Source organism: Chlorocebus sabaeus, chromosome 15, assembly GCF_047675955.1.
Source record: "Chlorocebus sabaeus isolate Y175 chromosome 15, mChlSab1.0.hap1, whole genome shotgun sequence".
Classification (NCBI taxonomy): Eukaryota; Metazoa; Chordata; class Mammalia; order Primates; family Cercopithecidae; genus Chlorocebus; species Chlorocebus sabaeus.
Window position 1 is genome coordinate 92,662,850 of NC_132918.1, and position 27,825 is coordinate 92,690,674.

Consider the following 27,825-nt stretch of genomic DNA (forward strand, 5'->3'; position numbering starts at 1 on the left):
TTTGATTCTGGATAACTGGTGGAGATGTACATTTTGTGAGTATACCCTGGGTTTCATATGGAATATAAATCTAAAACTAATCCCCTACAAATAATTGCGACTGGTATTTTGGGTTTTTCAGGAAAAGATACGAGCCACACACTGAGAATGAAAAGCACATGAACCGGGCAATTTATAAGCAGGATGCCTTTCTGTCTGATGCAGATCTGGGCCAGATAGACTTTAACGAGATCTTACCCTTGGTTAGGGTCTAATACCAAGGTCAGCAAACTTTTTCTGTAAAGGGAAAAATAGTAAACATCTGGCTTTGCAGGGCATAAGTTCTCTTTGGCAATGACTCAGCTCTGCACTGTGGCATGAAAGCAATCACAGACAACGTATAAACAAATGGGCAATGCCATATTCCAGTAAAACTTTTCAAAAACAGACTTCAGACTGGATACAGCTAGTGGCCCTGGGTAATTGCAGTAAACTCTCATTTACCAAAAGTTCTCAACATACTGTTACACCCTCTTAACAGGCTTCTTTGTCACTGAGGCAGCTGACGATAAAAAATTATGAGACAATGGGAATTTAGACTGCCTTTAAGAAACCCTCAGGATTAAAACACAGTTTGGAATTTGGCTATATAGAATAATAAGAAATAGCTATAAAGTAGCTATTAATGGATAAAGCATCACAATAGCTACCAATTTGTGCCAGGCACTAGGCTAAAGCCTTATTTCTAACCCTTACACTAATGTTGCAAGGTTGCTATCATTGTCACTTTTTTCTTTCGAGACGGAGTCTTGCTCTGTTGCCCTGGCTGGAGTGCAGTGGTGCCATCTTGGCTCACTGTAACCTCCGCCTCCCAGGTTCAAACACTTCTTTTACCTCAGCCTCCTGAGTAGCTGGGATTACAGGCATGCACCACCACACCTGGCTAATTTTTGTATTTTTAGTAGAGACTGGGTTTCACCATGTTGGCCAGGTTGGTCTCAAACTCCTGACCTCGTGATCCGCCCGCCTTGGCCTCCCAAAGTGCTGGGATTACAGGTGTGAGCACTGGCACCCGGCCCATCTCATTTTTAGTAATTGAAAACAGCCAGTGTGCCTGTCGTCCCAGCCCTGTGAGAGGATCACTGGAAGCCAGAAGCTTGAGGGCGGCATGCTGTATGATATCTCTGTCAGTAGCCACTGGCTTCCAGCCTGGGCTACAGAGTGACCTCGTCTCTAAAAAATAAACAGTCTGCAGGTATAAGTCTGAAGGAAAAAAAAAAAGAAAAAAGAAAAAAGTTTTAAAAATAAATAAAATAAAAATTGGAAACAAAGACAAACAGCCGGGCACAGTGGCTCACGCCTGTAATCCCAGCACTTTGGGAGGCAGAGGCAGGTGGATCATCTGAGGTCAGGAGTTCAAGAGTAGCCTGAGCAACATGGTGAAACCTGGGGTTTTGCTAAATAATACAAAAATTAGCCAGGCGTGGAGGCATGCACCTGTAATCCCAGCTCTTCAGGAGGCTGAGGCAGGAGAATTGCTTGAACCCGGGAGGTGGAGGCTGCACTGAGCCGAGATCACGCCACTACACTCCAGCTGGGCGACAAGAGCGAAACTCCGTCTCAAAAAAAAAAAAAAAAAGAAACAAAAAAGAAAAGACTTAGTAACTTATGCAATATCATACAGCCGCCTTGCTTTCTATTCATATCACCCTGCCTCTAGGCAGTCTTGAGCTAATTTTCTTCTCAGCAGTCATTTTGCATACACAGTAATGACTAACCCGTAGAAGAGAGCAGTCAGCCACCCGGGCACCCATTCTCTCATCTATGTATAAATGCGTAAGTCCACTGCTAAATGTCTTCCCTCCTTACCTATCGATCTGAATTTTCTTCAGTGTCTCCGTAGTCACGATGGTCTGCCTTGCAGGTTTTTTGAAGAGAAGATCCTGCGTTTTGTGAAACTCCACAGCGAACTGGCCTCCTTGTCTGATTTCTGGCAAGCTGGGTCTTTCCTTGGTTATTAACGGACTGGGTATTTTTGTAACTGTTGAAGCCACTGGCAGTTTGTCTAGATTCTTTCCTTCTAGATTCATTTCTCTGCTTTTCTTTTAAAACAATAAACAGTATTAGAAATAATTTTGTTAAAGAGACAACCACAAGAAAGAGGCCTTTGTCTACATTTTTCTTTTTTTTTTTTTTTTGAGACGGAGTCTCGCTCTGTCACCCAGGCTGGAGTGCAGTGGCCAGATCTCAGCTCACTGCAAGCTCCGCCTCCCGGGTTCACGCCATTCTCCTGCCTCAGCCTCCCGAGGAGCTGGGACTACAGGCACCCGCCACCTCGCCCGGCTAGTTTTTTGTGTTTTTTTGGTAGAGACGGGGTTTCACCGCGTTAGTCAGGATGGTCTCGATCTCCTGACCTCGTGATCCGCCCGTCTCGGCCTCCCAAAGTGCTGGGATTACAGGCTTGAGCCACCGCGCCCGGCCTTTTCTACATTTTTCAACGTTATCTTCTCTGACTTCTACCCTATCCTCCAAGAAAATGTGCCCCTTTCTTCAGCCACATGAAACCATGCCCTGCTGCTAACTTCACACAACATTTCCCCTCTCTGTCATTCCCTAACTTACCACCTGCTACACTCAGCTCAAAAGTAAAGTTCTTTGTGAAATATCTCTGTTAGCAGGCATTTCTCATATTGTAATTTTTTATAAAGTATCTCCATCAGGTCGTGGTTTCTAGGAGGGAGGGAACAGTGTCTTAGCGATCTTGGTTCCCCTTCAAAAAAACTTTTTTTGAAGACTAGTCTCAAGTTATTTTTGGAACAAGATTGGATATTCAATAAATGTGGCCATCTTTACAGTCCCATTGCTTAGAACAATGACTAGCATATAGCAGAGACGCAAATGCTCATTGAACATATGAACATGAAAAATAAATTAAAAAAGGAGAATCACACTAAAAGCAGAAGTTGATAGTACATTTAGTGGCGTGGTGTAGATTTTGAGGATCGTGGAGGGAAAAGCCAAAATCATTTCTTTTTCAGACCCAAACTTGAATATTAAGGGACCACAGGAACAGCATATGCCTTTCAGTTGATGATGCCTGTGTAAATTAAACTGTGGCTAAACGCTTGAGCCACTGAGAGGCCACACAATGCAGTGACTACACATGTGGGTTCTGAAACCGTGTTTGAGTCCAGCTCCATCTCTCAACTGTATTGACCTTGGGCAACTATTTAACATCTCTGTGTCCCCATTTCCCGCTGGTAAAATAAACGGTTATTATTTTAGATTCTGTCTAAGGCAATAAGGGGAAAATGTAAGGTCTAGGAGGCCCCACTGTCTTTTTTCTTTTTTCTTTTGGGACGGAGTCTCGCTGTTGCCCAGGCTGGAGCGCAGTGGCACGATCTCGTCTCACTGTGGCCTCTGGGATGTCCCATTTTCTGAGTTCCCTAACCACTATTCCTCTACTTTTATACTTGGACATCTGGAAAAGGACGCAAATGTGTCACATGGCCTGACTTACCTATTACTAGAAAGAAATGTGAATTTTTAGAATAAAATTAAAGAAATGAGCTAAGTGTTCTAGTTGACTCACTAAAAAAAATTTTTTTTGAGATGGAGTCTCACTCTGTTGCTCAGGCTGGATTACAGTGGCACAATCTCCACTCACTGCAACCTCTGCCTCCCGGGTTCAAGCAATTCTCCTGCATCAGCCTCCTGAGTGGCTGGGATTACAGGCAGGCACCATCATGCACAGCTAATTTTTTTGTATTTTTAGTAGAGACGGGGTTTCGCCATTTTGGCCAGGCTGGTCTCAAACTCCTGACCTCAGGTGATCCACCTGCCTCGGCCTCCCAAAGCGCTGAGATTACAGGCGTGAGCCACCGTGCCCGGCCTCTAAAAATTTATATATATATAATTTATATATTTTATATTACACACACTATGTACAAGACAGGGTTTTTTACTGTAAAGAAAAAGAGAAGAAAAACAGTATTCCCTGCAAGAAAGTTCTTTCCAAACTTTGGTCAAATCACTCTCATTTATGGTAGAACCAGGTAATTAATATATGTTTCATCCTTTCATTTCATAATTCTAATACAGGAAAATGTACCTGGAGATGGCCTTAGCTGTAAAAACGGTTTTAAAAGAGGGATAATGCTAACCTTTCCTTTCAAGGTTGTTAAGAGGCTAAAGGATGTCAAGCCTTTGGGAAAGAAAACATCTATATACATACTAGCATTTAAAAATATATAGCCTAGGCCCTACGGGGCAGCAGCATCCTCAAATTCATGAGTCAGAACAACTATAGTACCATGAAATAAAAACCAAAAAATATTTTAAGAGATTCACAATTTTTAAAAGATATGAAACTAACATATTGAGAAATGGGCTTTTAAATTGCTATTAATCAACATGATTATGGTAAAGTTACCATAATTATACATACTAAATATTACTATTTACACTACAGTAAAATCCCAAGGGGGGTTTCTGTTGAGTCAGAAAATTCTGTGGGTAAAAGGTCACTATAAAAAACCAGAAAAAAGCAGTGCAAAAGTTTCATTCTTTTATTTACTGGAGAAGTGACTGCTGCTGAATACTGTCGATTAATTCAGCGTTTTCATTCTTGAGATTCCATGATGGCAAATTACTCTTTTCAAAGGCTGACAGCAGGTAGCATTGAAAAGACTTCATTTATTAACTGAATGTCTTCCCATTTGTTTGTCCGTCCGTCCTTCCTTCCTTCCTTCCTTCCTTCCCTTTCTCCCTCCCTCCTTCCTTCCCTTCCTCCCTCCTTCCTTCCTTCCGATCCCTTCTCCTTCCTTACATACCCTTTTCTCTCCTTCCTTCCTTCCTTCCTTCCTTCCTTCCTTCCTTCCTTCCTTCCTTCCTTCCTTCCCTCCTTCCTTCCTTCCTTCCTTCTTTCTTTCTCTTTCAACAAGGTCTCACACTTTCACCCAGGTTGGCATGCAGTGATATGACCTTGGCTTACTGCAGCCTCAGTCTCATGGGCTCAAATGATCGTCCCATATCAGCCTCCTGAGTAGCTGGGACTACAGGTGTATGCCACCATGCCTGGCTAATTTTTGTATTTTCTTGGTAGAGATGGGGTCTTCTCTGCTGCCCAGACTGGTCTCAAACTCCTGGCCTCAAGCATTTCTCCCACCTTGGCCTCCCAAAGCACCCATTTTATTTTTGATTCTTGTTGAAGGAGATAATAAATAGGAAGAACACACCAGTCTCTTGTGTTCTATTTGTTAGCCATCTTAAATTGTTAAGATTAGACTCTTATTTTAAATGCAATGGAAGATTTTGTTCTTAGATTCTTATCTGTTTGCCCTTCCTAAGTTAACAAGGAAGTTAACTTACATTATACAATTCCTGTGATACTTATATTATTTTAAAACTACCCCAAAACTCATAGAAGGCTGGCACTACAAGGGATCTATGGGTCATTTAGGTAAAACTCCATTACAACTTACAAATGAGAAAACTTAGACCAAAAAAGTGAAGTGACTGCTAACAGCACAAAACTATATCCCAGATGCCTCCTGACTCCAAAGCCATTGCTCTATAAAATCTTATCTAAACTTTTTAAACTTTAATGAAAGCTTTAAGAACCCAGACTGTATGTGTAACAATAATAATTTTAAAACTTTGAAATTTTAATGGAAAAGTAAATGGAAATGTAATTTTCTTCTCTCTATATAGACTTCTTTACTGTTAGACATGAAAATCAAAAACAAAACAAAACAAAACAAAACAAAAGCATTTTACCTTCTCATTTATATAGCAATTTTCATTGGTCATAGAATCAGACATAAGAATATCTTCTGGGCCGGGCGCGGTGGCTCATGCCTGTAATCTCAGCACTTTGGGAGGCCGAGGCGGGCAGATCACTTGAGGCTGGGAGTTCAAGACCAGCCTGACCAACATGGAGAAACCCCATCTCTACTAAAAATACAAAATTAGTTGGGTGTGGTGGCGCATGCGGGTAATCCCAGCTACTCGGGAGGCTGACGCAGGAGAATCGCTTGAACCCAGGAGGCGGAGGTTGCAGTGAGCCGAGACACTCCAGCCTGGGCAAGAAGAGCGAAACTCCGTCTCAAAAAAATAAAAAAATAAAAATAAAAATAAAAAAGAGTATCTTCTGCACAAGTTATATAATGCTATTATGTAAAACTTGATAAATATATATTTCTATTTATAAATTGTTTCCATTTTATACCTACAACCTGAGTTATTGAAATGTACACGAGCTAAACATGTATAAAGACTTTGCTCACTACTAAATTAACTTTCTAATAACTCAGTGCTGCTTCACCGAGCAGTCCAAAACACGATCGAAAATCTAAGGGCTTGGTTAACCCGGTGAAACCCCGTCTCTGCTAAAAATACAAAACACTAGCCGGGCGCAGTGGCGGCGCCTGTGGTCCCAGCACTTTGGGAGGCCGAAGCGGGCGGATCACCAGGTCAGGAGATCGAGACCACCCTGGCTAACACGGTGAAACCCCGTCTCTGCTAAAAATACAAAACACTAGCCGGGCGTGATGGCGGCGCCTGTGGTCCCAGCTACTCGGGAGGCTGAGGCCGGAGAATGGCGGGAACCCGGGGGGCGGAGCTTGCAGGGAGCCGAGATCGCGCCGCTCACTCCAGCCTGGGCGACAGAGCGAGACTCCGCCTCAAAAAAAAAAAAAAAGAAAAAAAGAAAATGTAATGACTGACACAGTAATGCGGCTGGATCTTCAGGAAGGCAAGTTGCAAGGTGTTCATCCATGACAAGTCATTTCAGATGAAAGCGAGTGAAGACCGGAGCTGAACTTCCTCCCCTAGTGTTCAGTTAGGGTTCAGCAGCGGAGAAACACAAGCTGGGTGGACGGCTTAGTAATTCCCTCTCTGCGGTATTGTATTTATACTGATTTCCGTACAGGCCTTTTTGGATAATGCCAATACAGTGGAAAAGGATATTCTGTCCGGTAATGTACCTTCAGTTATGACCATTTCACTCCATCAATTGAGAGTACATATCTCAGATAGTTAGTGTAGCCCTTTATCTGAAATAAAGGTGCTATTTCCCAAGTGATATTTAATGGCACCAGCCTGGACAACACAGTGAGATCCCATCTCTATAGAACTTTTATAAAAAATTAGCCGGATGTGGCAGTGCAGGCCTGTAGTCCCAGCTACCCAGGAGACTGAGGTGGGAGGATCACTTGAGCCTGGGAGGTAAAGGTCGCAGTCAGCCATGACGGCACCCCTACACTCCAGCCTAGGCCACAGAGCGAGACCCTGTCAGGAAAAAAAAAAAAAAAAAGAAGAAGGAAAGAGAGAAAGAAAGATAAATCAATACATTTAATGAGATAGGTACTATAAATGAGGGAGAAATAAAAAATAAAGCAAAAGTAACTCATAGTCTCATTGTGAGTGGGTAAATACCATGCAGACGCTCTGTCTTCCTTCGTACTGAACGGGCATGATGTAGTTCAGAATAGAGAGCTGGTCTGTGGTGTCCTCCAGAACTGCCAAGATCCTCAGCACATCTGGAAGCGAAAGTGGCTCTCGGGTTTCTAGGATTTCTGGGATGATTTCTACGTCTGTTTCTTTAGGTAGTCCGTCGTCTTCTACGGTACTAGGTGGTTTGCCTGTCACTGACACTGTCATCTCAGAATGCCAAACTTTTGGAGGAAGGTTTGAGTCTTCCAGGCTGTCTCTAAGGAAAGAATAAAGAAAAAATAAGTCAGCGACCAATATTTAAACATTACTTTAACTCAAAAGTACAGGCAGCAACATGCTGGGCTCCTGTGATATTCATGTTGTCATATAATATAACCTAGATTAAAAAAAAAAAAGTAGGAATTGGAGTGTGATTCTGCTAAATATCTTCCATTTTGACCAAAGGCAAACAACTTACTTTTTTTTTTTTTCCCCTTTTTTTGAGATGGAGTTTCGTTCTTGTTGCCCAGGCTGGAGTGCAATGGCGCGATCTCAGCTCACCGCAAACTCTGCCTCCCAGGTTCAAGCGATTCTCCTGCCTCAGCCTCCTGAGTAGCTGGGACTGCAGGCACCCGCCGCCACACCCGGCTAAGTTTGTGTTTTTAGTAGAGATGGGGTTTCTCCATGTTGGTCAGGTTGGTCTTGAACTCCCAACCTCAGGTGATCCACCCCGCTCAGCCTCCCAAAGTGCTGGGATTACAGGCGTGAGCCACCACACCTGGCCTACTGTTTAATAAAGATACATAGCTCATGCAATTTGGCTATGCTGATCAATTTGAATTTGAGCCAAAATTAACTTTTTTTCCCTAGGAGTATCTTTAGATGCTAACCAAAAGTGTCTCCTGATGAGTGAAAAACAGAATGTGGTATCCAGGCTCCAAGGTGGCCCAAATGATTCTCACTTTCTGGTATTAATGCTTCTGTGTAGTCTACGCCACACTGAGTAGGACCAGCCTATGTAACCAGAAGGTTATTGTGGCAATGATGGAGTGGGACTTCCACGGCTAAGTGATAAAAGACATTGCAGCTTCTGCCTTCCTCTCTCAAATCTCTCAGTGTGAGGGATGACAGCTGCTTCGGCATGAGGACACTTCAGCAGCACTGTGGACACATCCATGAGGGTAAGGAACAAAGGCCTCTTGCTGGCAGCCTGCACCAACTTGCCAGCTCTGTCAATGAACCACCTTGGCAGTGGATACTCCAGCCCCCATCAGGTCTTCAGATCATTGCCATCACTGCCACCCATGGCCAACTTCAAGTGCAGGAGAGACCCCAAGCCAGCACCATCCAGCTAACCTGCTCCTAACCTTGGGACCTGCAGAAACTGTGGGAAAGAATAAATGTTTGTATTTTAAGTCACTAAGTTCTGGGGTGATCTGTCACACAGCAGTAGATAAGGTATACACAGACCTTTAACAGAAGTCATAATTTAAATACATGTATACAAAAAACATAGGAATTGTAAACATACTCTTCCATTCTCCTGTAGTTCCGTTACCCTCCGTGGAATATTTATAATCTCACAGAAGTGCAGCTACCTAAAATGGGAAGGAAACACTGAGATTAGTTTATGCAAGTCTTCAATGATGTTTCAGTTATTTCAATACCATTTTATTCAGAGAAAATTCAATGATTACGGGAGCTGTGACTGTCGCCTCTTTGTGCAGAGTGGAGCAGTCTCAGAGGCGAAAGAAACACCGACATCATGGACCGCAGGTCTATGAAGAAGTCGACTGAATTCTTACTGCTCTACCAAGCTCAAGACGCACGCACTCTGTGGGCCTCTTCTTAAGGTAAATTAATGTTCTATCTGGTTTTAGAGTGTTCCATGGTATCACGATTTTAATTGGTAATCTCTATATACTTGATTTTTTCTATCATTCTAATTACTCTGACATTTAATTAGATCACTCAATCCATCTTATCCGCCAGATAACGGAATTTGCTCCACATGTGCTTAGAGGAGTAATTGAGATGACATTTAGAAAAACTGTATTAATTGGGGCCGGGCGCGGTGGCTCACGCTTGGAATCCCAGCACTTTGGGAGGCCGAGGCGGGCGGATCACGAGGTCAGGAGATCGAGACCATCCTGGCCAACATGGTGAAACCCCGTCTCTACTAAAAAATACAAAAAATTAGCCAGGCGTGGTGGCAGGTGCCTATAGTCCCAGATACTCGGGAGGCTGAAGCAGGAGAATGACGTGGACCCGGGAGGTGGAGCTTGCAGTGAGCAGCTGTGAGATTGCGCCACTGCACTCCAGCCTGGGGGACAGAGCGAGACTCCGTCTCAAAAAAAAAAAAAAAAAAAGGGAAGAAAGAAAAACTATATTAATCCTGGAAATCAGAAATCAGTTTGACACTGCTATCAAGATGTTACCCCTCTAGAGTAAACCAAAATCCTTTCTGCTTAAATGAGCTTCACAGTGAGAACACCTATGGAGAATTTTGCGTTGTACTGAATGGACAGTGAGTGGTGAGTTTCCAATGTAAATTCGTCCACAATAAAGTAACTCTGAGAGAGGTGGTGCAAATATGACTCTTGCAACAAAAATCTGATATGCAAAAATTCAAACATATAAAACAGAATCTTCATATAAATTTGAAAAAATACTTCAAACTAGCCAGATTTCCTGATGCAGGGGCAGTTTTAGGAGGAAATAGCATCGTATTAAGCAGAATATCTTTCTTTCTTTTTTTTTAAGATGGAATTTTGCTCTTCTTGCCTAGGCTGGAGTGCAATGACGTGATCTCGGCTCACTGCAACCTCTGTCTCCCGGGTTCAAGTGATTTTCCTGCCTCAGCCTCCTGTGGCGTAGCTGGGATTACAGGCACATGCCACCACGCCCGGCTAATTTTGTATTTTTAGTAGAGACGGGGGTTTCTCCATGTTGGTCAGTCTGGTCTTGAACTTCTGACCTCAGGTGATCCACCCGCCTCGGCCTCCTAAAGTGCTGGGATTACCGGCGTGAGCCACTGCACCCGTCAATATTTTTCTTTTGATGATGTTGATTCTTTGTTTTCCACTTTCTTAGGTTTGGGGCATAACAGGTAACTGTGCTTCACAAGGGTAAGACAGGGCTACGCTTGTGTAGATTCCAGTGCTTTCCTGCTGTTCTGGCTTCTCATTCCTCATGCGAGAAACCCAGTACTCATTCCTGCCACCTTCTTCATCTGGATATCAGCATCCTCCTAATCCAAACCATTACCAAGGCCTGTGGATTTTGCCTTGTTTTTTTCTTTTTTGAGACGGAGTCTTACTTTGTCCCCCAGGCTAGAGTGCAGTGGCGCCATCTTGGCTCACTGCAGCCTCTGCCTCTGGATTAAAGCGATTCTCCTGCCTCAGCCTCCCGAGTAGCTGGGATTACAGGCACATGCCACCACACCTAGCTCATTTTTGTATTTTTATTAGAGATGGGGTTTCACCATGTTGGCCAAGCTGGTCTGGAACTCATGACCTCAGGTGATCCACCCACCTTGGCCTCCCAAAGTGTTGGGATTACAGGTGTGAGCCAAGGCACCCAGGCGGATTTTACCTTCTATTTTTGTATCTCCCAAGTTGGACCTAGTTGTTGCTGTGTTTGTTTGATTTTTTCCTTGTTTTCTTTTTTGCTTGAACTACTCCAACAAGCACTAAATTGGAAGTGATCTTTTAATTTAAATTTTTTTTTTCTTTCTGATATACTGACAGAAGGTTCAGGAAGTGATCTTTGAAAATGGAAAATCTGACCATGTCCCTCCCTAGAACCCTTCAATGGTTTCCCATTGCCTTAGGACAAAGAACAAAATTCTTGACTTGGTCCACAAGGTCTGTATGGTCTGGGCCGTCTGTTCCTCTCTAGACCCAACTACGACTGCCCTTTCCTTGCTCTCTGGGCTCCAGCCACAAGGGGCTTCTTTCAGTTCTCCTATGGACTCATGCTCCCTTGCAACTCAGGGTCTTTGCACCTGCTATTCCTTCCAGTGGAACCACTCTTCCCCCACCTCTTCACCTTGTAAAGTCCCACTGACCCATCACCAGCTTAAGACAGTGTCATTTTTGTAGGTGAAATCCCTAACATTTTCTGTGCTCTGGGAGACGGGCCCATATGGAGTATATCCATGGGAAGATTCCAGAAAGAGATTCAGTGTAGGGAAATGAAATCAGGCATTTATTCTCCCTGCTCCTTCTCTGCCAGAATATCACTGGTTGGTTCTGTTCCTCTATCAAAGGTCATGGCTCCTGTCAGGCAAAATTCTCTGCAAACGTCTCTCTCTGGTCTTAGGTAACTATTTCTTTCCTAGATCCCAGGAGACTCCAGCATCCCTTGTAGTTTCACTCCTGCTTTACCTTTTTTTTTTTTTTTTTTTTTTTTTTTGAGACAGTCTCACTCTGTCACCCAGGCTGGAGTGCAGTGGTGTGATCTCAGCTCACTGAAACCTCCACCTCCTGGGTTCAAGTGATTCTTGTACCTCAGCCTCCCAAGTAGCTGATTACAGGCACACACCACCATGCCTGGCTGATCTTTGTATTTTTAGTAGAGACAGGGTTTCACTATGTTAGCCAGGCTAGTCTCAAACTCCTGACCTTAAATGATCCACCCACCTCGGCCTCCTAAAGTGCTGGGATTACAGGCGTGAGCCACCTCGCCCAGCCCATACTTTGTTTTAAAAAGTATTCTGATCATGCTTTACTAATGGGTCATCACCTGCAGTTTGAAAAATGCCTTAAATGACCCTTGTCCAAGTGATCCTTTCCCTGACTCATCAGGCCAGATCAGGCTTCTGGGCATTCATGCCACTATTTTCCCGCAGAGCTCGGTTCACAGTTGGTTATGTTTATGTCAGTTTCCCCACTAGATGACTGCTCCACGAAAGCAGCAACATGACAACGATGCTCACAGCTATATCAGGTGCTAAGTCTCAGTGCTCAGTAAGTGTTTGTGGAATGAATAATACATGAGCAAATGAATGAAACTCACACTTCATGTGTTACTCCTCCCAGGAGGACTTACATATAGAACTTTGACAAATTAATATCTAATGGTGAAATTTCTAGCACATTTCTTCCTGGGACAGAGAACACTGGGTGGGGTAGTAGGCTACAAGGTACAAGTTCCATTCTGATGTATTTAAGAGAGGATCTGATTTTAAAAGTGACTTATTTACATCTATTTCATACAACTTTGGAGTCATCCTTTACTCCTCTCTCTCATTCCTCATCCACCAGCAAATCCTGCCAGAATTTAAATATATTCAGAATTCCAGTACTCATCACCTCTGTTTACACAGCATCACCTCTCATCATATCACTACAGGAACCTATAATTATCTTCCTGCTGGTGACTTTGCCTCCCTTGAGTCTCAACACAGCGACTTTGTCAATAAGGAAGTCAGATAGAGTCACCCTTCTGTTCAGAACCCTTAAATACTTCCTATCTCAAAGAAGGGGAAGCCTCTCTTACATACTTCCCATCTCAAAAGGGGGAAAGCCTCTTTTACAGTGGCCTCTCTGCCTAATTTTCTCCACAGAAATTATCATCTTCTAACGTGTCATCTATTTTACTTGCTCATTGTCTTGCTCCCCTTCGTAGGATGTAAGCTCCAGGAGGGCAGAGATTTGTTTGTTTACTGCTGTGTCATCCGACACAAACCATGGTACAGGGTAGCCATTCATTAAACTATTTGTTAAATAAATGAATGAATCCATAGGGTAACCCAAATAAATATGCAATAATTCGGAAATGTGAATCTCTGGCGTCCATTAATCCACCTCTACAAGTATCTACGGAGGACCTATTAGACACAGATACGAGGCAGCTAAACGAGCTCTCCTAAAAGGGCGATAAAGCCTCCTGCAGGCAGTCCCTCTCATACCTCGGATCCAAAAAGAAGAATGGAGGTAAGAACTTAAGTCATTTCATTCTTTTTTTTTTTTTCTTTTGTAGAGATGGGGGAAGGTGGTCTCACTATATTGCCCAGGCTGGTCTCGAACTCCTAGCCTCAAGCCTCGGTTTCCCAAAGAACTGGGTTTACAGGCGTGAGCCACCGTGCCCAGTCTCATTTCTTGAAAGAGATAGATAAGTAGAGGGCAGGAAAAAAGCATAGAAAAATAAAAAAGAGAAGGAAGAGGTCCTGCTGCCTTCGTGCTCCCGGCCTTTCTCTTTCATGCTAGGTTAGGATCCCAGAATCCTAACCTAGAATTTCCGTTCTGTCTATTGCTTGTGGATCGAGGGATATGCACCCGCCTGTTGGCAAATCAATCTTACAATCATTCTTCAGGCAGTGGGAACGTCCTCCACTCACGGTGCGCCTTTCCATCAACAGCGTCCGGTGACGCAGGAAGTAAACTAAGCTGTTTCTATGGCAACGCACAGCTTTGGCGGATTTAGCTGGCTACCATTTTACCTTCCCCTGTTCCCAAGTAATACATTTTGCAGCCTACCAAGATGAAAGGACTTAGGAAAATAATTGTAAGAGTGCTCTTGAATGTGGCTTATTTCAGTGCGAAGACGATTTCCGAGGATCGCTTTTCTGGCGTTTGGAGAAGATGCCTAAATTGAGGGCGGGGTCGAGAGATGTTTAATCCCACAAGGCCACGCGGCGGGGCCTCGGCTTTCTCTTCCCGCCATCTTGGCTCCTGTGGAGGTGTGTGAAGCGCCTGCCGCTGAAATTTGGGGGCAAATAACCGAAGTAGGTTTGTTGCTATACCGCGGCGAGTCGCCGGTGTGTATTGGAGTCTCTGCCAGCCACTGATTTCTATGGGTTTCAAGAAGAGGGAGAACAGGATGGAGCAGATGTTGGGCCGATGGTGCTTGGTCCCCTGACGCCCCGAGAACGGCTGCCCCGGTTATCCGAGTTAAATTCCTGGGCCTGAGCGGAGTGAAATGATGATTTTGTTCGTCTGCAGTTGTCCATGAGGCAGTGCTTCCTTTCGGCCAGGGTTTTTCCGTTTCCTCGCAGTCCAAACCTCCCTTTGCTTGTCTGACCATCTCTTCCCTCCGCTTTTCTGCGAGACCCGGCCGATGCATAAGTCTTAGGTGTGAGTCTCTGATGAAGTCTTCGTTTCTTTTCCTGAGTGTTGCCTCCTGACAATGGCACGCATTTTCTCAGGCTTTTCTAAGAGTCATTTTTGTGACTCTTGTCCCTTAGTTTTGTCTTCATTCTGAAGTTTGCTTAGATGTCAGCTGTTCTCTGAGGTTTCAGTGTCTTGCCGGAGCCTGCGTTTCATGTGGATGTTCTGGCATAATTGTCCCCTTACTCCTACGAGAAACTCCGATCCAAAAGGAATTTGCCTTCGGGGCTTAAACGAGAGGGGACGAGGTGAGAAACTTGCGTGGCTTGGTTTCAAACTGAATCTTTTTGTTTGTTTTCAGGCCTGCTGGGAACGGGACTTCTAAAAGGAACTATGTCTGGAAGGTACGCATTTTAAATATGGTTGCTCTTTGTTTTTGTGTGTTAGACGTGAACGTTTAAATGCGAGCTTAAAATTGGCAAGAAAAAACGTAGATGTTTGCTCTGAGTAACTTCTGGATGGGGGTTATTACAAGTCAAATTGGTTTTCTGAAGCTTATGTTTCATGTTGTGTGTCTTTTGTGTCTTAGGCTGTGGTCCAAGGCCATTTTTGCCGGCTATAAGCGGGGTCTCCGGAACCAAAGGGAGCACACAGCTCTTCTTAAAATTGAAGGTGTTTATGCCCGAGATGAAACAGAATTCTATTTGGGCAAGAGATGCGCTTATGTATACAAAGCAAAGAAGTAAGTTTATGACACTGGTAGGTTTTGGGTTTTTATTTTGGGATCTGCCTCATTTTCTTTTTTATTTAACGGAGTCTTGCTCTGTTGCCCAGGCTGGAGTGCAGTGACGTGGTCTCCCTCACCGAAACCTCCGCCTCCCGGGTTCAAGCGATTCTCCTGCCTCAGCCTCCCGAGTAGCTGGGATTACAGGCGCCGGCCACTACGCCCGGCTACTTTTTGTATTATTAGTAGAGACAGTGTATTGCCATGTTGGCCAGGCTGGTCTCAAACTCCTGACTTCAGGTGATCACCCATCTCGGCCTCCCAAAGTGCTGAGATAACAGACTTGAGCCACTGTGCCTGGCCTCATTATCCTATTGAGATAATAAAATATTTGGCTGAAGTACTTGGTATTGTTTGTTTTTTTGTTTTTGTGACAAGAGTCTCGCTCTGTTGCCCAGGTTGGAGCTCAGTGGCGCGATCTCAGCTCACTGCATCCTCTGCCTCCTGGCTCAAGCGATTCTCCTACCTCAGCCTCCTGAGTAGCTGGGCTTACAGGGGTGCACCACCATGCGCAGCTAATTTTTGTATTTTTACTAGAGAATGGGTTTCCCCATGTTGGCCAGGCTGGATTGGTGTTGCTATGGCTTCTATTTTGCGTCATTAAGGAACTTAATGGGGAGTCTAGAAGGACGTTACTTCTGAGGGTGGTGTTGGATTTAGGTACCTTTTGCACTTGAAAACAATAAAGGAGCTAATTCCTTATATTGTGATCCTTTTAAGGCTTTTAATTTTTTTTCTCGGCTCCTTGTGCTAGAATTTAAGGATTTTTAGAACACTTGGCGCTTAATGCATTTTGTTAATGCCTTAAAAATATGGTTTTTTTTGTTTGTTTTGTTTTGTTTTGTTTTGTTTTGAGACGGAGTCTTGCTCTGTATCCCGGGCTGGACTGCAGTGGCCGGATCTCAGCTCACTGCAAGCTCCGCCTCCCGGGTTTACGCCATTCTCCTGCCTCAGCCTCCCGAGTAGCTGGGACTACAGGCGCCCGCCACCTCGCCCGGCTAGTTTTTTGTATTTTTAGTAGAGATGGGGTTTCACTGTGTTAGCCAGGATGGTCTCGATCTCCTGACCTCGTGATCCGCCCGTCTCGGCCTCCCAAAGTGCTGGGATTACAGGCTTGAGCCACCGCGCCCAGCCTGTTTGTTTTGTTTTTTGAGACGGAGTCTCGCTGTGTCACCCAGGTGCAGTGGCACGATATCAGCTTATCGGCTCACCACAACTTTCACCTCCCAGGTTCACGCGATTCTCCTGCCTCAGCCTCCCGAGTAGCTGGGATTACAGGCGCCTGCCACCACACCCGGCTAATTTTTGTATATTTAGTAGAAACAGGGTTTCACCATTTTGGCCAGACTGTTCTTGAACTCCTGACCTTGTGATCTAGCCGCTTTGGCCTCCCAAAGTGCTGGGATTACAGGGGTGAGCCAGCGTGACATTGCACTTTAGCCTGGACAACAAGAGCAAATCCTATTTTCTTCACCCACTCCAGGCCAATTAAAATCTCTGGGAAAGGGTTTTAATCATTGCCCCACCTTTTCTTCTACAATCAAGAATAAATTTTAAGTCAGGTTCAGTGACTCACACCTGTAGTCCCAGCATTTGAGAGGCCCAGGAGGGAGGACTGCTTGATGCCAGTAGGTAGAGGCTGCAGTGAGCTGTGATTCGGCCACTGTACTGCAGCCTGGGTGACAAGACAACCCTGTGGTCTTTAAAGGAAATATATATAAAGTCGCATCCTTTGTACATTGCTGGAACCTCAGTGGTTTCTCTCATTCAGTAAAAGCCCGTCATTAAGGGCTCCATAATTCTCTTATCTCAGCAGGGATTAACCCCTTGGTGTCTTCAGTCTTTCCTCCGGTCAGGACACCTTGCTTGGCCCCAGTGCCTGCGCTAGTCATCCCCTGATCACTTCCTGGCGCTTCTCCCCCTCCTTTCCAGTCTTTGTTCCATTGTCACCTCAGTGAGACCTTCCTTGGCTATTTAAAATGGCAGGTAATTCCTCCTTTCTGTACACACAAACATCTTCACACCTGTCCTTTTGCTGTTTTTTCAGTATTGCCTCTCATCATCTGACGTATGTATTTCCTTACACTTGGTTATCGGTTTTGAAAGGGATTTTTGTTTTATAGCTGCTGTGTTTTACAGAAGGGCCTGGCATACAGTAGGTACTCGATAAGTATCTGTTGAATGAATGGTGTTCCAGGCATTTAAAGTTTCTCAGGTGATGAAGTGGGTAACCAGGGTTGAGCCACTCGTCTAGAGATCACCTTGAATTTGTATCCAACTATATTGGCCTGTATTCCTCTTCTTTCCCTTTTTAAAATCAGCAACACAGTGACTCCAGGCGGCAAACCAAATAAAACCAGAGTCATCTGGGGAAAGGTAACTCGGGCCCATGGAAACAGTGGCATGGTTCGTGCCAAATTCCGAAGCAATCTTCCTGCTAAGGCCATTGGACACAGAATCCGAGTGGTGAGTATGGTTTTTAGCAAAACGGACATCTGATGAATCAGACTGAGGACAAGGTGTTGCACTTTGACTTCTGAGGACTTGTGTGGTTGTGAAATTGACGCCAGTAAATTATGCTGCAAAATGTGTATTGCAGAATGCTGGGGAGAAATAGTAATTGAAAGAATAGGTGTTTGGTGTTTTGTTTTTTGTTGTTGTCACCCAGGCTGGGGTGCAGTGGCATAATCACAGCTCACTGCAGCCTCGACCTCCTGGGCTCAAGCAATCCTTCCACAGCCCCCCAAGTAGCTGGGACCATAGGCATGTGCCACCACACCCAGCTAATTTTTGGGGTTTTTGTTCTGTTGTTTTTGAGACAAGGTCTCACTTTGTCACGCAGGCTGGAGTGCAGTGGCATGATCTCATCTTGCTCCTGACCTTTGCCTCCAAGTTCAAGTGATTCTCGTGCCTCAGCCTCCTGAGTAGCTGGAATTACAGGCGTATGCCACCATGCCCAGATAATTTTTTGTATTTTTTGCAATGATAGGGTTTGTCCATGTTGCCCGGGCTGGTCTTGAACTCCTGAGCCCAAGTGATCTGCCCATCTTGGCCTCCCAGAGTGCTGGAATTACATGCTTGAGCCACCACAGCCAGCCTTGAATAAATAGTTTTCTGGTGAAGATATTTATTGGGCACTGAAGTAATTGCTAGAAAGCGACAATTCAGCAGTTACTCTTGGCATAATTGTTAATATTTTGCCATTCCCATCATGTCAGTCTTGTTAGAACAGGTGTTAGTAGCTTTGTTTTGTACATGAAGAAAACAGACCCTCATGTTCCTAGGTCTCAGGTCTTCGGTGCCAGCCTTGGAGTTTAAATTTTTCTCAAATAGTTCCTACTTTTTCTTCAGGGTCCATTTTGGAATGTAGACTGTATATTCTTGGGACCAAGAATGTATGCATACCATGTATTCTTGGGGCCAGGGGGTGCTGTTGAACCCTGCTAAGTGGTTCATTGGGGTTTATCAACAGAGGAGGCTTTTCCTCTGTCTTTAGAAGAAGCAAAATTAAATGTATCTTCAGTACATGTTTTTCTTTCTTCTTTTTTCTGAGACTGGGAGTCTCACTCTCGCTAGGCTGGAGTACAGTGGCGGGATCTTGCTTCACTGCAAGCTCCCAGGTTGAAGCGATTCTCCTGCCTCAGCCTCCCGACTAGCTGGGACTACAGGCACGCACCACTACGCCCAGCTAATTTTTGTATTTTTTAGTAGAGACAGGGTTTCACCATGTTGGCCAGGATGGTCTCGATCTCTTGACCTTGGGATCCGCCCGCCTGGGCCTCCCAGAGTGATGGGATTACAGGCTTGAGCAACAGCACCCAACCAGTACATGTTTTTTAAGAGTGCTGGTTCTTAAGGTATGTTCACATAGAGACTGAAGGCTATAAAAACTTTCCTTTCTACTAGAACATATAATTGGATGCCTTTCAGAGATATATCCATATTACGCTTCTTGATTTGTAGACTTATATGTAACATTCACCTAATGTTTTGTGTTCTTTTTTCCCCACAGATGCTGTACCCCTCAAGGATTTAAACTAATGAAAAATCAATAAATAAACGTGGATTTGTGCTCTTGTATTTTTCTTAAGTGGATTAAAGAACTTACTACCTTAAATTGATTTGCTACATGCTTAAAATGATGGAGGTTTCCCGGCATTTTTGGAGTACAAGGAGATCAGAGACGTGATGAAAATTACAGGGCGAGGTCAGAGATTTAGAAGGGAGCGGGTTTTAATTCGAGTATCTTTGACAGAGTCTTGCTCTGTTGCCCATGCTGGAGTGTAGCGGTGCTCACTGCATCCTCACATTCAGAGGCTCAAGCAATCCTCCCTTGGCCTTTGAAGTAGCTGGGACCGCAGGTTCATGCCACCATGTCTGGCTCATTTTTAAATTTTTTGTAGAGGGGGTCTGACTCTTGCCCATGCTGGCTTCAAACTCCTGGGCTCAAGGGGTCCTCCCTCCTTGGCCTCCTGAAGTGCTGGGATTAGAGGTGTGAGCCACCACACCCTGCCAAATGCTTTGTAATACTATGCATTTGTTCCGTACAGATTGGGAAACTTAAAATATGAATGGAGATTATATTGATGGGCTTTGGCAGTTCATTTGGATAGACTGGGATGAGAAGCTCTTGGGGACTGTGACTAGACAAAGCATTCCAGTATATTAAAACAGAATTGAGCCATATTCCACTCATAAAAAGCAGTCCTATGGTAGGTAGATGGAGGTTGGGAATAGTGCACGGAAAGGTGGCGGCTTTCTTTGGCTTCATGTTTTAATCTGGTATAGTGCAAGATTGCACTTTAAGGAAATAAGCAGCTCTCCCAAATATTTTAGATTTCTTGGGAATATGCTAAAATAAAACAGCTAAGGCATCAGTTTTGCAGTATGGTTTTTTTTTTTTTTTTTTTTTTTGAGATCTTGTTTTGTTGGTCGGGCTGGACTGCAGTGGCATGATTACAGCTTACTGCAACCTCCACCTCCTGGGCTCGGGCAAACCTGCCTCAGCCTCCTGAATAGCTGGGGCCACAGGCATGTGCATCCACACCCAGTTAACTTTAGTTATTTGTGGAGATGGGCCTCACTATGTTGCCCAGGTTGTAGATTTCTAACTGATGCAGTAAGTCCTTCCCCCGCCCCCCCCCCCCCCCCAACGAGGGTTATTGATGTCTAAAGCACAGGTAGTTTTTTAAATTAACAGATCTTTAAATTGCACTGAAAATGTCAACAAGAAACTGGGAGTTTGCCCCCTAATCCCTTTTGCAGTTTTGAAACATGTATGGGTTCTCTTGTCTATGCTGCAAAAGAATTAACATGCTGGAAATGTATTAGGGAAAGAGGGTGAAAGAAAGGACTGGGTGGGAAGAGCACATTGGCTGTTGTGTTACTTGGTCTTTCATCTCCTGGAGGTAGGACTGAGAAGGAAAATGTTTGTAGTAAGGGAAAAGAGTAGGAATACTGTCCCAACTTTTCCGCTTCCCCTTCCTCTAGTAACCATCCTGTTACAAATCTGCTAACCTACTAAGAGGGTAATGAGATATACTGACCCAAGAGAAAACAAGAAGTCCTCTCCCAGAGGTCCCTCTGTCACATCGGCAGTCATGAGAAAGGTTCGGTCAGTCCAATGGTGGAACGTAGGCCAAAGTTGCCATTGTTGGAGTCCCGTGTTTCATGGACAGGGGCTTTTATTAATGCTTTGCCAGGCTCATTTATTAGGATTGTGGTTTTAAGGCAAACAAAGTGCATTGATGCTATATTCACCAGAAGTAAGCCATACTTTTTCATGGTCAAAAGTTGGAAGTTGTATATTAGAATGCTGATGAAATTGAACTTGGGAATTACGCAGTCAGCGGGAGGAAGTGCTGATCTGGGACACCCACTCCAAAAGGCCAATATAAGCTAAAAGTACCTAGTGTGTTCATTGTGCCAGTTAAATAGATGTGATCAGTACTCTTGGGGTATTCAGGGATAGAGGCATGTGGGTATCCTGACTACATAACATAAAACTATAAAGTGTAGAAGAAATACGGAGGCATCTCAGAGGAAATGGCAGAAAGATTTTAGGAATACAAGTAGCTGACTGGAAAGTCCAGAAAACTCAGAAATGCCACATAAGACGTCTCTTGTACTGAGGATCTTAAGATTGTTCTTGTGTGTAGTAACAATGTCACTGAAGAACTTGATTCACAGGAAATTTTAAAATTTACTCATTTGAGGCAGGGTTTCTGTTGCCCAGCCTGCAGTGCAGTGGTGTGATCATAGTTCACTGCACCCTTGAACTTCTGGGCTCAGGCAATCCTCTGCCCACAACCTCCAGAGAATCTGGGACTACATGTGCATGCCACCCACGTCCAGTTAATTAAATTTTTTTTTCGGGGTCCCAGGCTGGTCTCTTAATTCCTGGCCTCAAGTGATCCCCCTGCCTTGTTCTCCTGAAGTACTGGGATTACAGATGTAAGCCACCATGTCCAGCTCAGATTAATATTTTACGTCCCAGTGGCAGCCCAGTATAAACAAGGGAAAATCAGGTGGGCTTTTCAGTCTCTAATGGCTAACATTCTAACATGTTTCTGGCTATGGGGGCTGGATGGGTAATGGTGCATTTACAAAGTTGGGGAACCAGGGGATGGTTTTGTGGGAGGAGCAAAAGTTGAATTTGAGGAAGCGGTAAGATGTTAATCGACATATCCATGAAGACCGATGGGTATTTCAGGTCTGGGTTAGGCATATGGAGAAGTGAATGGTATTCTGGGTAGAATAGATGAGAGGAATGGAGGTGCTTACACAGTAAGTGGTAGGCATCTGAGCAAAGCGGGGAAAATAAAAGGTTGAGACTTTAGGGTTAAACTCGAGTAACTTACATGTGCAATGGCAAATGAGACTCGAGCAAAAATACATGCTCTTCCTTACCGAGATGATGCAGCATTTGTAAATAATAAATTTATAATTTTTTCTGCTCCCATACCGAAATTAAGTCAAAAGTACTTAAGTCACCGTTGCCAAAGTCCCGTGGTTTACAGGAAAGGGCTTGCGTGGCTGGTATTTTGTTCACTATGCCATTGAAACAGCTTTGACTCATGGCTGTAATCCCAAACACTTTGGGAGGCGGAGGCGGGCGGATCACCTGAGGTCATGAGGTTGAGACCAGCCTGACCAACATGGAGAAACTACGTCTCTACTAAAAACACAAAAAGTCCGGAGTGGTGGCGGGCACCTGTAATCCCGGCTACTCGGGAGGCGGAGGCAGGAGAATCGCTTGAACCCGGGAGGCAGAGGTTGCAGTGAGCCGAGATTGCGCCCCTGCACTCCAGCCTGGGCGACGAGTGAAACTCGGTCTCAAAAATAAAAAAAAAGAAACAGCCTTTCCTCAGCGTAACACTATTGTAACAGCCAGGAGCTTAGGATGACTGGTTCCACTCTATTCACAACAGCAGTTTATTTGTGGTACTGTAGTGGAAAGGGCACGTTTCCTAAGTTACAAATGTGGTTTGGAATCCCACCTTCCACTAGTTGTGGGATGATACACACATTATTTAGTGACTGTTCACTTGTAAAATGGTAATACTTAAGACACCACCCCATCCTCGTATCTGAGTCCGTAATCTCCACCCAGTCTGTAACTTGAAGTTTTCCTTCTTTCCTACCCCTTCATTTCCCAGTACAGTAGTTTACCTATTCACTTCCCGTTGCATGACTTCCAGCTCAGTGTCTGAGTTCGTAGTTTTACTTCTCAGTGTCATGAGCCACTGGAATTTGTTCCAATTTCCCATTTTGTATAGGTTCCTCACGGCTCCCAGGATCTCCCTTATCTCAGGTGCAGTGGCAATTCTTGGTTGGAAACTAAAAGATGGAGTTGAGTAAAATAGTAAAGGGTGTATCATTGATTTTTACAGGAAATGGCCTTAGTCAAGTAAAGCGCCTAAAGTTGGTGACTCAGGATAAGTAAATGAAAGTATTCCACTCACCTTTTCCTACAGAGGACTACACTCAAAGATTTTGCAGAGGGTTGAATGTCCGTCTAAACACCTGGCACCTAGTAGGTGCATATCACTTTGGTAAATGAAAGAACTGGAAAACTGCCTCAGACACCCACACACGGCCAACGCCCGCGCGCCCTTCTTCCTCCCACAGCCCCACTCACGTGGGCCTCCAAACAGCATTTATTGGCCGGCTTCGCGCAACCAGACGCGATGGACGCGATCGCCGCCCTCATCTTCTGCCGCGAACTTCCAGCGGGTGACGCTGTCCAATCGGAGAGCACCTTTCCGCCGGCGGGGGGGCCTCCGTCTGCCCCGAGCGGCGAGGGGCGGGGCCGGCGCGGGCGCAGAGGCGTCACGCGCTCCATGGTAACGACGCTCGGCCCGAAGATGGCGGCCGAGTGGGGAGGAGGAGCTGGTTACTCAGGCTCAGGCCCGGGCCGGAGCCGGTGGCGCTGGAGCGGGTCTATGTGGGTCCGAAGCGTTTTACTCCTGTTGGGCGGGCTCCGGGCCAGCGCCACATCTACTCCCGTCTCCTTGGGCAGTTCCCCTCCCTGCCGGCACCACGTCCCCTCTGACACTGAGGTAGGGCGACAGGGGCGGGAGCGGGCCCTGTCAGGGTAAAGTCGTCCAGAAGGAGCAGGCGTAGGAGGTAGTGACTGGGAGAAGGTGTCCTGGATGAGAAAGCGAAATCGGGGCAGAGCCTGAACTCTTACAGGCCGGGGACCCGCTCTCAGCTCCCTACACCCTGCAAGTTGGCTGGTAGGCGCTCAGAACAGTATCACTTCTGTGCGGAGGGTTGTGCTTAGCAGTAGCCCTGGAGGAGTGCTTTTCAAACTTGAGCGTGCATCGCAGTCACCCGACGCACACGGTCCAACACAGATTGCCGCCCCCAGTCCCCCACTTAGTGACTCAGTGGGTCTGGGATGAGTCCCCAGAGTTGACAGTGTACGTTCCCAGCTGGTTGGTGATGTATGCTTGTCCGGGGACCACTTTAGGAACCGCTGACCTGAAGTTTCGGGAAGACATTGAACGGAGAGCCAGACAGAGGCGTTGGAGGGATGTTGGGGGCTCACTGGAGACAAACTTCAGGTTTCTTTTCACGTTGTGTCGTCACTTTGTTTGCTTTACCCGGTTCCTCTGCTCTGGAAGTGCCGGCCGGCCTCCCGTCCCGTTTTCCTCCCTGCTTAAATACTTTGTCTCATTTCAAGTTCCCCAACCTCAAGGCAGCCTGCCGAAACCCCCACAGCGGAATATTCTTTTCATTAAAAAGTACATCGTATCTGTACTCCCTCCTGGCATTTAACCAAGTACTGCTATGTGGTAATGGCTTATTTTTTTAGGCGTATCTTGCCTTTGCAGTTAAATTGTAAGGTTCCGTGGGATGAGGTTTGTGTTTCATACTTTGATTCCTTCACAGTATTTAGGTCAGAGGTGGGTCCACGATAATCCATATTCCTTGAGAAAAGGAGGGAGAGTACCTGGGGGCAGGGCTGCATGCTGATACACACACGTTCAGTTCAGTCCAGAAATCTAAAGACACTCATTTTTATGGTAATTTCCCAAAATGTTACATGCATACTCTTCATATCCAAGTGAGCCAAAATATTAACTTCGGAGTTTATAGCTTTTTTGCAGCTTTTATCATGACACTGCATTTTGGCTCAATTCTTTAAAAAAAATTTCCCACAGAACCCTGCACTTCTCTCTTTTAATTTGGATTAAAATAAGAGAAAGAGTCCTGGTCCCTAATACGTTTCCCTGGTTCCTCATAGAGTATGTAAGTACCCTGTCGTCCTCACCATTCTCCTTGCTTTAACGTGGACACAAGAGTATAGGCAGGAACTACAGTGTTCACTGTAGTTATGCTAATGACTACACCTCTGTTCAATGCTTCTGGGAATTACAGTAACTTTTTTGTTTTTGGTGGTGGTAGAGAGCTCCAAAACAGTTTACTTTTTAACTTGTTCTCAACTAAAACTTGTAAGTTTTGTTTTTACCTTTTATTATGCCAGTACAAACCACATCAGAATAATGTAATGAACTCCCATGGACCCATCACCTAGCTTTAACACCGAGCTTGAAGGTTCTGCCATTCTTGTTTCATATACTTTCAGCCATTCCCCAACCCCCTACTTGAGTTACTGTTCTTTTGAAAAGTTTTTGGGTAAAATTTACATATATTGAAATGCCTCAAATGGATCCATGCACATTCACATAAAGCATACAAGCCATCACCACACAGAACATCCCACATCTCCAGAACGTTCCGTCCTGGCCTGTGCCAGTCACCTGTCCACCGCAGGCAACTCGTTTTCTAACTTTTTTTAAATACTAGATGAGTTTGGCCAATTCTAGAGCTTCGTGTATATGAATGGAATTATATGGTATGTACTCGTCTGTATTTGGCATCTGCTCAGCATTATGTCTGTGAGATTTGTGTCGTATGTGATAGTAATTTATTCCTTTGAATTGCTGAGTATTCCACTGAATACCTATATCACAATTTGTTTTTCTGTTATCTTGCGCAAAGATGGGTATTTTGGTTGCTTCCAGGTTTAGCTATTATAAATAAAGCTGCTGTCAATATTCTTGTACGTAATTTTTGTGGATATATGTTTTCATTGTTCTTGGATAAATACCTAGGGGTGAAATTACTGAGTCAAAGGGTAGGTGAATGTTTATAAAAGATACTAACCCTTTCTCCAAAATACTCTACCATTTTACACCCCCATCAACAAAATATTAGTTATGGTTGCTGCATATCCTCACCAACAGATGTCCTTTCTAAGAAATCATTAAATACCCCAGGTCATAAAAATATTCTCCTGTGTTCTAGAAGCTTTCACTTTTAGGATTATGATTCATCTCAAATTAATTTTTATATATGATGTGACGTAGGGGATCAAGATCCCTTTTTTTTCTTTTTGCCCCATGTGGGTATTCAGTTGCCTTATGTACCTCAGTAATAAATATTTAAATCCGACAGTATTATAAGCCTTCCTGCTTTGTTCTTCCTTTTCAAAATGATTTTGGCTATTTTAAGGCTTTTATATTTCCATATAAATTTATTTATTTTTTAGCAGGGGTAGGCTCAAAGACAGATCCATATAAATTTTCGAGTCAGCTTCTCAGTTTCTTCAAAAAAACCTGATGGGTTTATGATTCGGATTGCATTTACTCTATAGATCATTTGGAGATAATTGACATCAAATGGTATCAAGTCTTTCAATCCATGAACATAATGTATATTTCTCCATTTATTGAGGTGATGCATGATTTCTCTCAGCAATGTATAGATCTTGCATTTTGTCTTCCGTTTTCTTTTCTCTTTTTTTGTTTTTGTTTTGAGAGTGTCTTGCTCTGTCACTCAGGCTGGAGTGCAGTGGCAGAATCATAGTTCACAGCAGGCTTGAACTCCTGGGCTCAAATGATCCTTCTGCCTTAATCTCCCAAGTAGCTGGGACTACAGGTATGTGCCACCACACCTGGCTAATTTTTTATTTTTTGTAGAGACAGAGTCCAGGCGGGTCTCGAACTCCTGGCCTCAGACGATCCTCCTGCCCCGACCTCCCAAAGTGCCAGGATTACAGGCATGAGCCGCCATGCCCAACCGGATCTTGCATGTTTTTTGTTAAATATTTTCCTGAGTCTTTTATTTTTTGATGCCATTGTTAGTGGAATTATGGTTAAAGTTTTCCAATTGTTTGCTGCTAGTATGTAAAAATACACTGCTGGTATGTAAAAATAATTTTTGTATATTAACTTTGTCTTCTGAGACCTAGCTAAACTTATTTATTTTAGTAGGGTTTCTTCCCTTACAATTTTTGATGTTAGCAATGTATTAACTACAAATAGGAACCATTTTTGTTGTTGTAGTTTTGTATCATTTATGTATTTTTTCCCCCTTATTGCTGTGGTGAGGACATCCAGTTCCAGGCAAAAGTGAGATAGCACACCTCCTTGCTGTTTGTTTCTGATCTTAGGACCAGTCCTTGACCATTAAGTATGATGTTAAGTTTACATTTTTTTTATAGTTCCCTTTATCAGACTGAGAAAGCTCCCTGTGGTTTCTGGTTTCCTGAGGGTTTTTATCCTGAATGGGGACAAATTTTGTCACATGCTTTTTGGTTTTTTTTGATAATTATTGAGATAATCATACAGTTTCTCCCTTTATGGACTGTTCTGTGGTAGATGACATTGCTTTTTCCAGTAGGAAATCAACATTGCAGTTTTGGGATAAACTTGTCATGTTGGCTTTGGTAATTTTCTTTAATGTTTGTTTCTATTTCATTGTTTTCTGTTCTTTGTTATTTCCTCTTTCTACTTATTGTGGATTTAGTTTGCTCATATTGTTAGGTGGAAACTTAGATCACTGTTTTTTAACCATTTTTTCCTTCTAATGTCAACATTCAAAGATATAAATTTCTAAGTACAAGTTTATCTGCTCTTCACAAATTTTGACACTTGGCATTTTAATTATCATTTAGGTTAAAATTTTTTTGTTTGTTTTTTTTTTTTGTTTTTTTTTGAGACAAAGTCTTGCTCTGTTGCCCAGACTGGAGAGCAGTGGTGCAATCTCAGCTCACTGCAACCTCCG

At 44.1% G+C, this 27,825-nt stretch overlaps 3 protein-coding genes across 10 annotated transcripts in view; 2 read left to right on the top strand and 1 right to left on the bottom strand.

Annotated features, from left to right (window-relative positions):
- DRC9 (dynein regulatory complex subunit 9) overlaps positions 1–13,983 on the bottom strand; it is a 59,595-nt gene extending 45,612 nt beyond the window's left edge. For 4 of the 6 annotated variants that reach the window (XM_008009709.3, XM_038003171.2, XM_038003174.2 and 1 more), the window contains exons 1-4: positions 13,720–13,983; positions 8,945–9,011; positions 7,417–7,690; positions 1,849–2,081 (exon numbers count right to left, since the gene is read on the bottom strand). In XM_008009709.3, the coding sequence (XP_008007900.3) occupies positions 1,849–2,081; positions 7,417–7,690; positions 8,945–8,952 (515 nt within the window). In that variant the 5' untranslated portion in view covers positions 8,953–9,011; positions 13,720–13,983. Of the gene's footprint in view, positions 1–1,848; positions 2,082–7,416; positions 7,691–8,944; positions 9,012–13,647 lie in introns of all 6 variants that reach the window. The other 2 variants (XM_038003172.2, XM_038003173.2) reach the window with 2 other exon arrangements.
- Positions 13,984–14,027: 44 nt separating this feature from the next.
- Positions 14,028–19,366, top strand: RPL35A (ribosomal protein L35a). 2 transcript variants are annotated; one of them, XM_008009706.3, is made up of 5 exons: positions 14,028–14,143; positions 14,827–14,869; positions 15,055–15,207; positions 17,571–17,715; positions 19,262–19,366. In XM_008009706.3, the coding sequence occupies exons 2-5, from the start codon at positions 14,859–14,861 to the stop codon at positions 19,283–19,285; spliced, it is 333 nt and encodes a 110-aa protein (XP_008007897.1). In that variant the 5' UTR covers positions 14,028–14,143; positions 14,827–14,858; the 3' UTR covers positions 19,286–19,366. The 2 variants fall into 2 exon arrangements, with proteins under 2 accessions (XP_008007897.1, XP_037859103.1); XM_038003175.2 differs by having other exon boundaries at positions 14,069–14,176.
- A 4,214-nt stretch (positions 19,367–23,580) lies between these two features.
- LMLN (leishmanolysin like peptidase) overlaps positions 23,581–27,825 on the top strand; it is a 70,009-nt gene continuing 65,764 nt past the window's right edge. The window contains exon 1 of one of the 2 annotated variants that reach the window (XM_008009703.3): positions 23,581–23,810. In XM_008009703.3, the coding sequence (XP_008007894.2) occupies positions 23,592–23,810 (219 nt within the window). In that variant the 5' untranslated portion in view covers positions 23,581–23,591. The remainder of the gene's footprint in view (positions 23,811–27,825) is intronic. The other variant, XM_008009702.3, reaches the window with a different exon arrangement.

What these genes read in the sequence shown, in the direction of transcription:
- RPL35A (XM_008009706.3), top strand. An exon ending in TATGTATACAAAGCAAAGAA is followed by an intron (nt 15,208 to 17,570) that starts GTAAGTTTATGA and finishes TTTTAAAATCAG; the next exon opens with CAACACAGTGACTCCAGGCG. An exon ending in TTGGACACAGAATCCGAGTG is followed by an intron (nt 17,716 to 19,261) that starts GTGAGTATGGTT and finishes TTTTCCCCACAG; the next exon opens with ATGCTGTACCCCTCAAGGAT.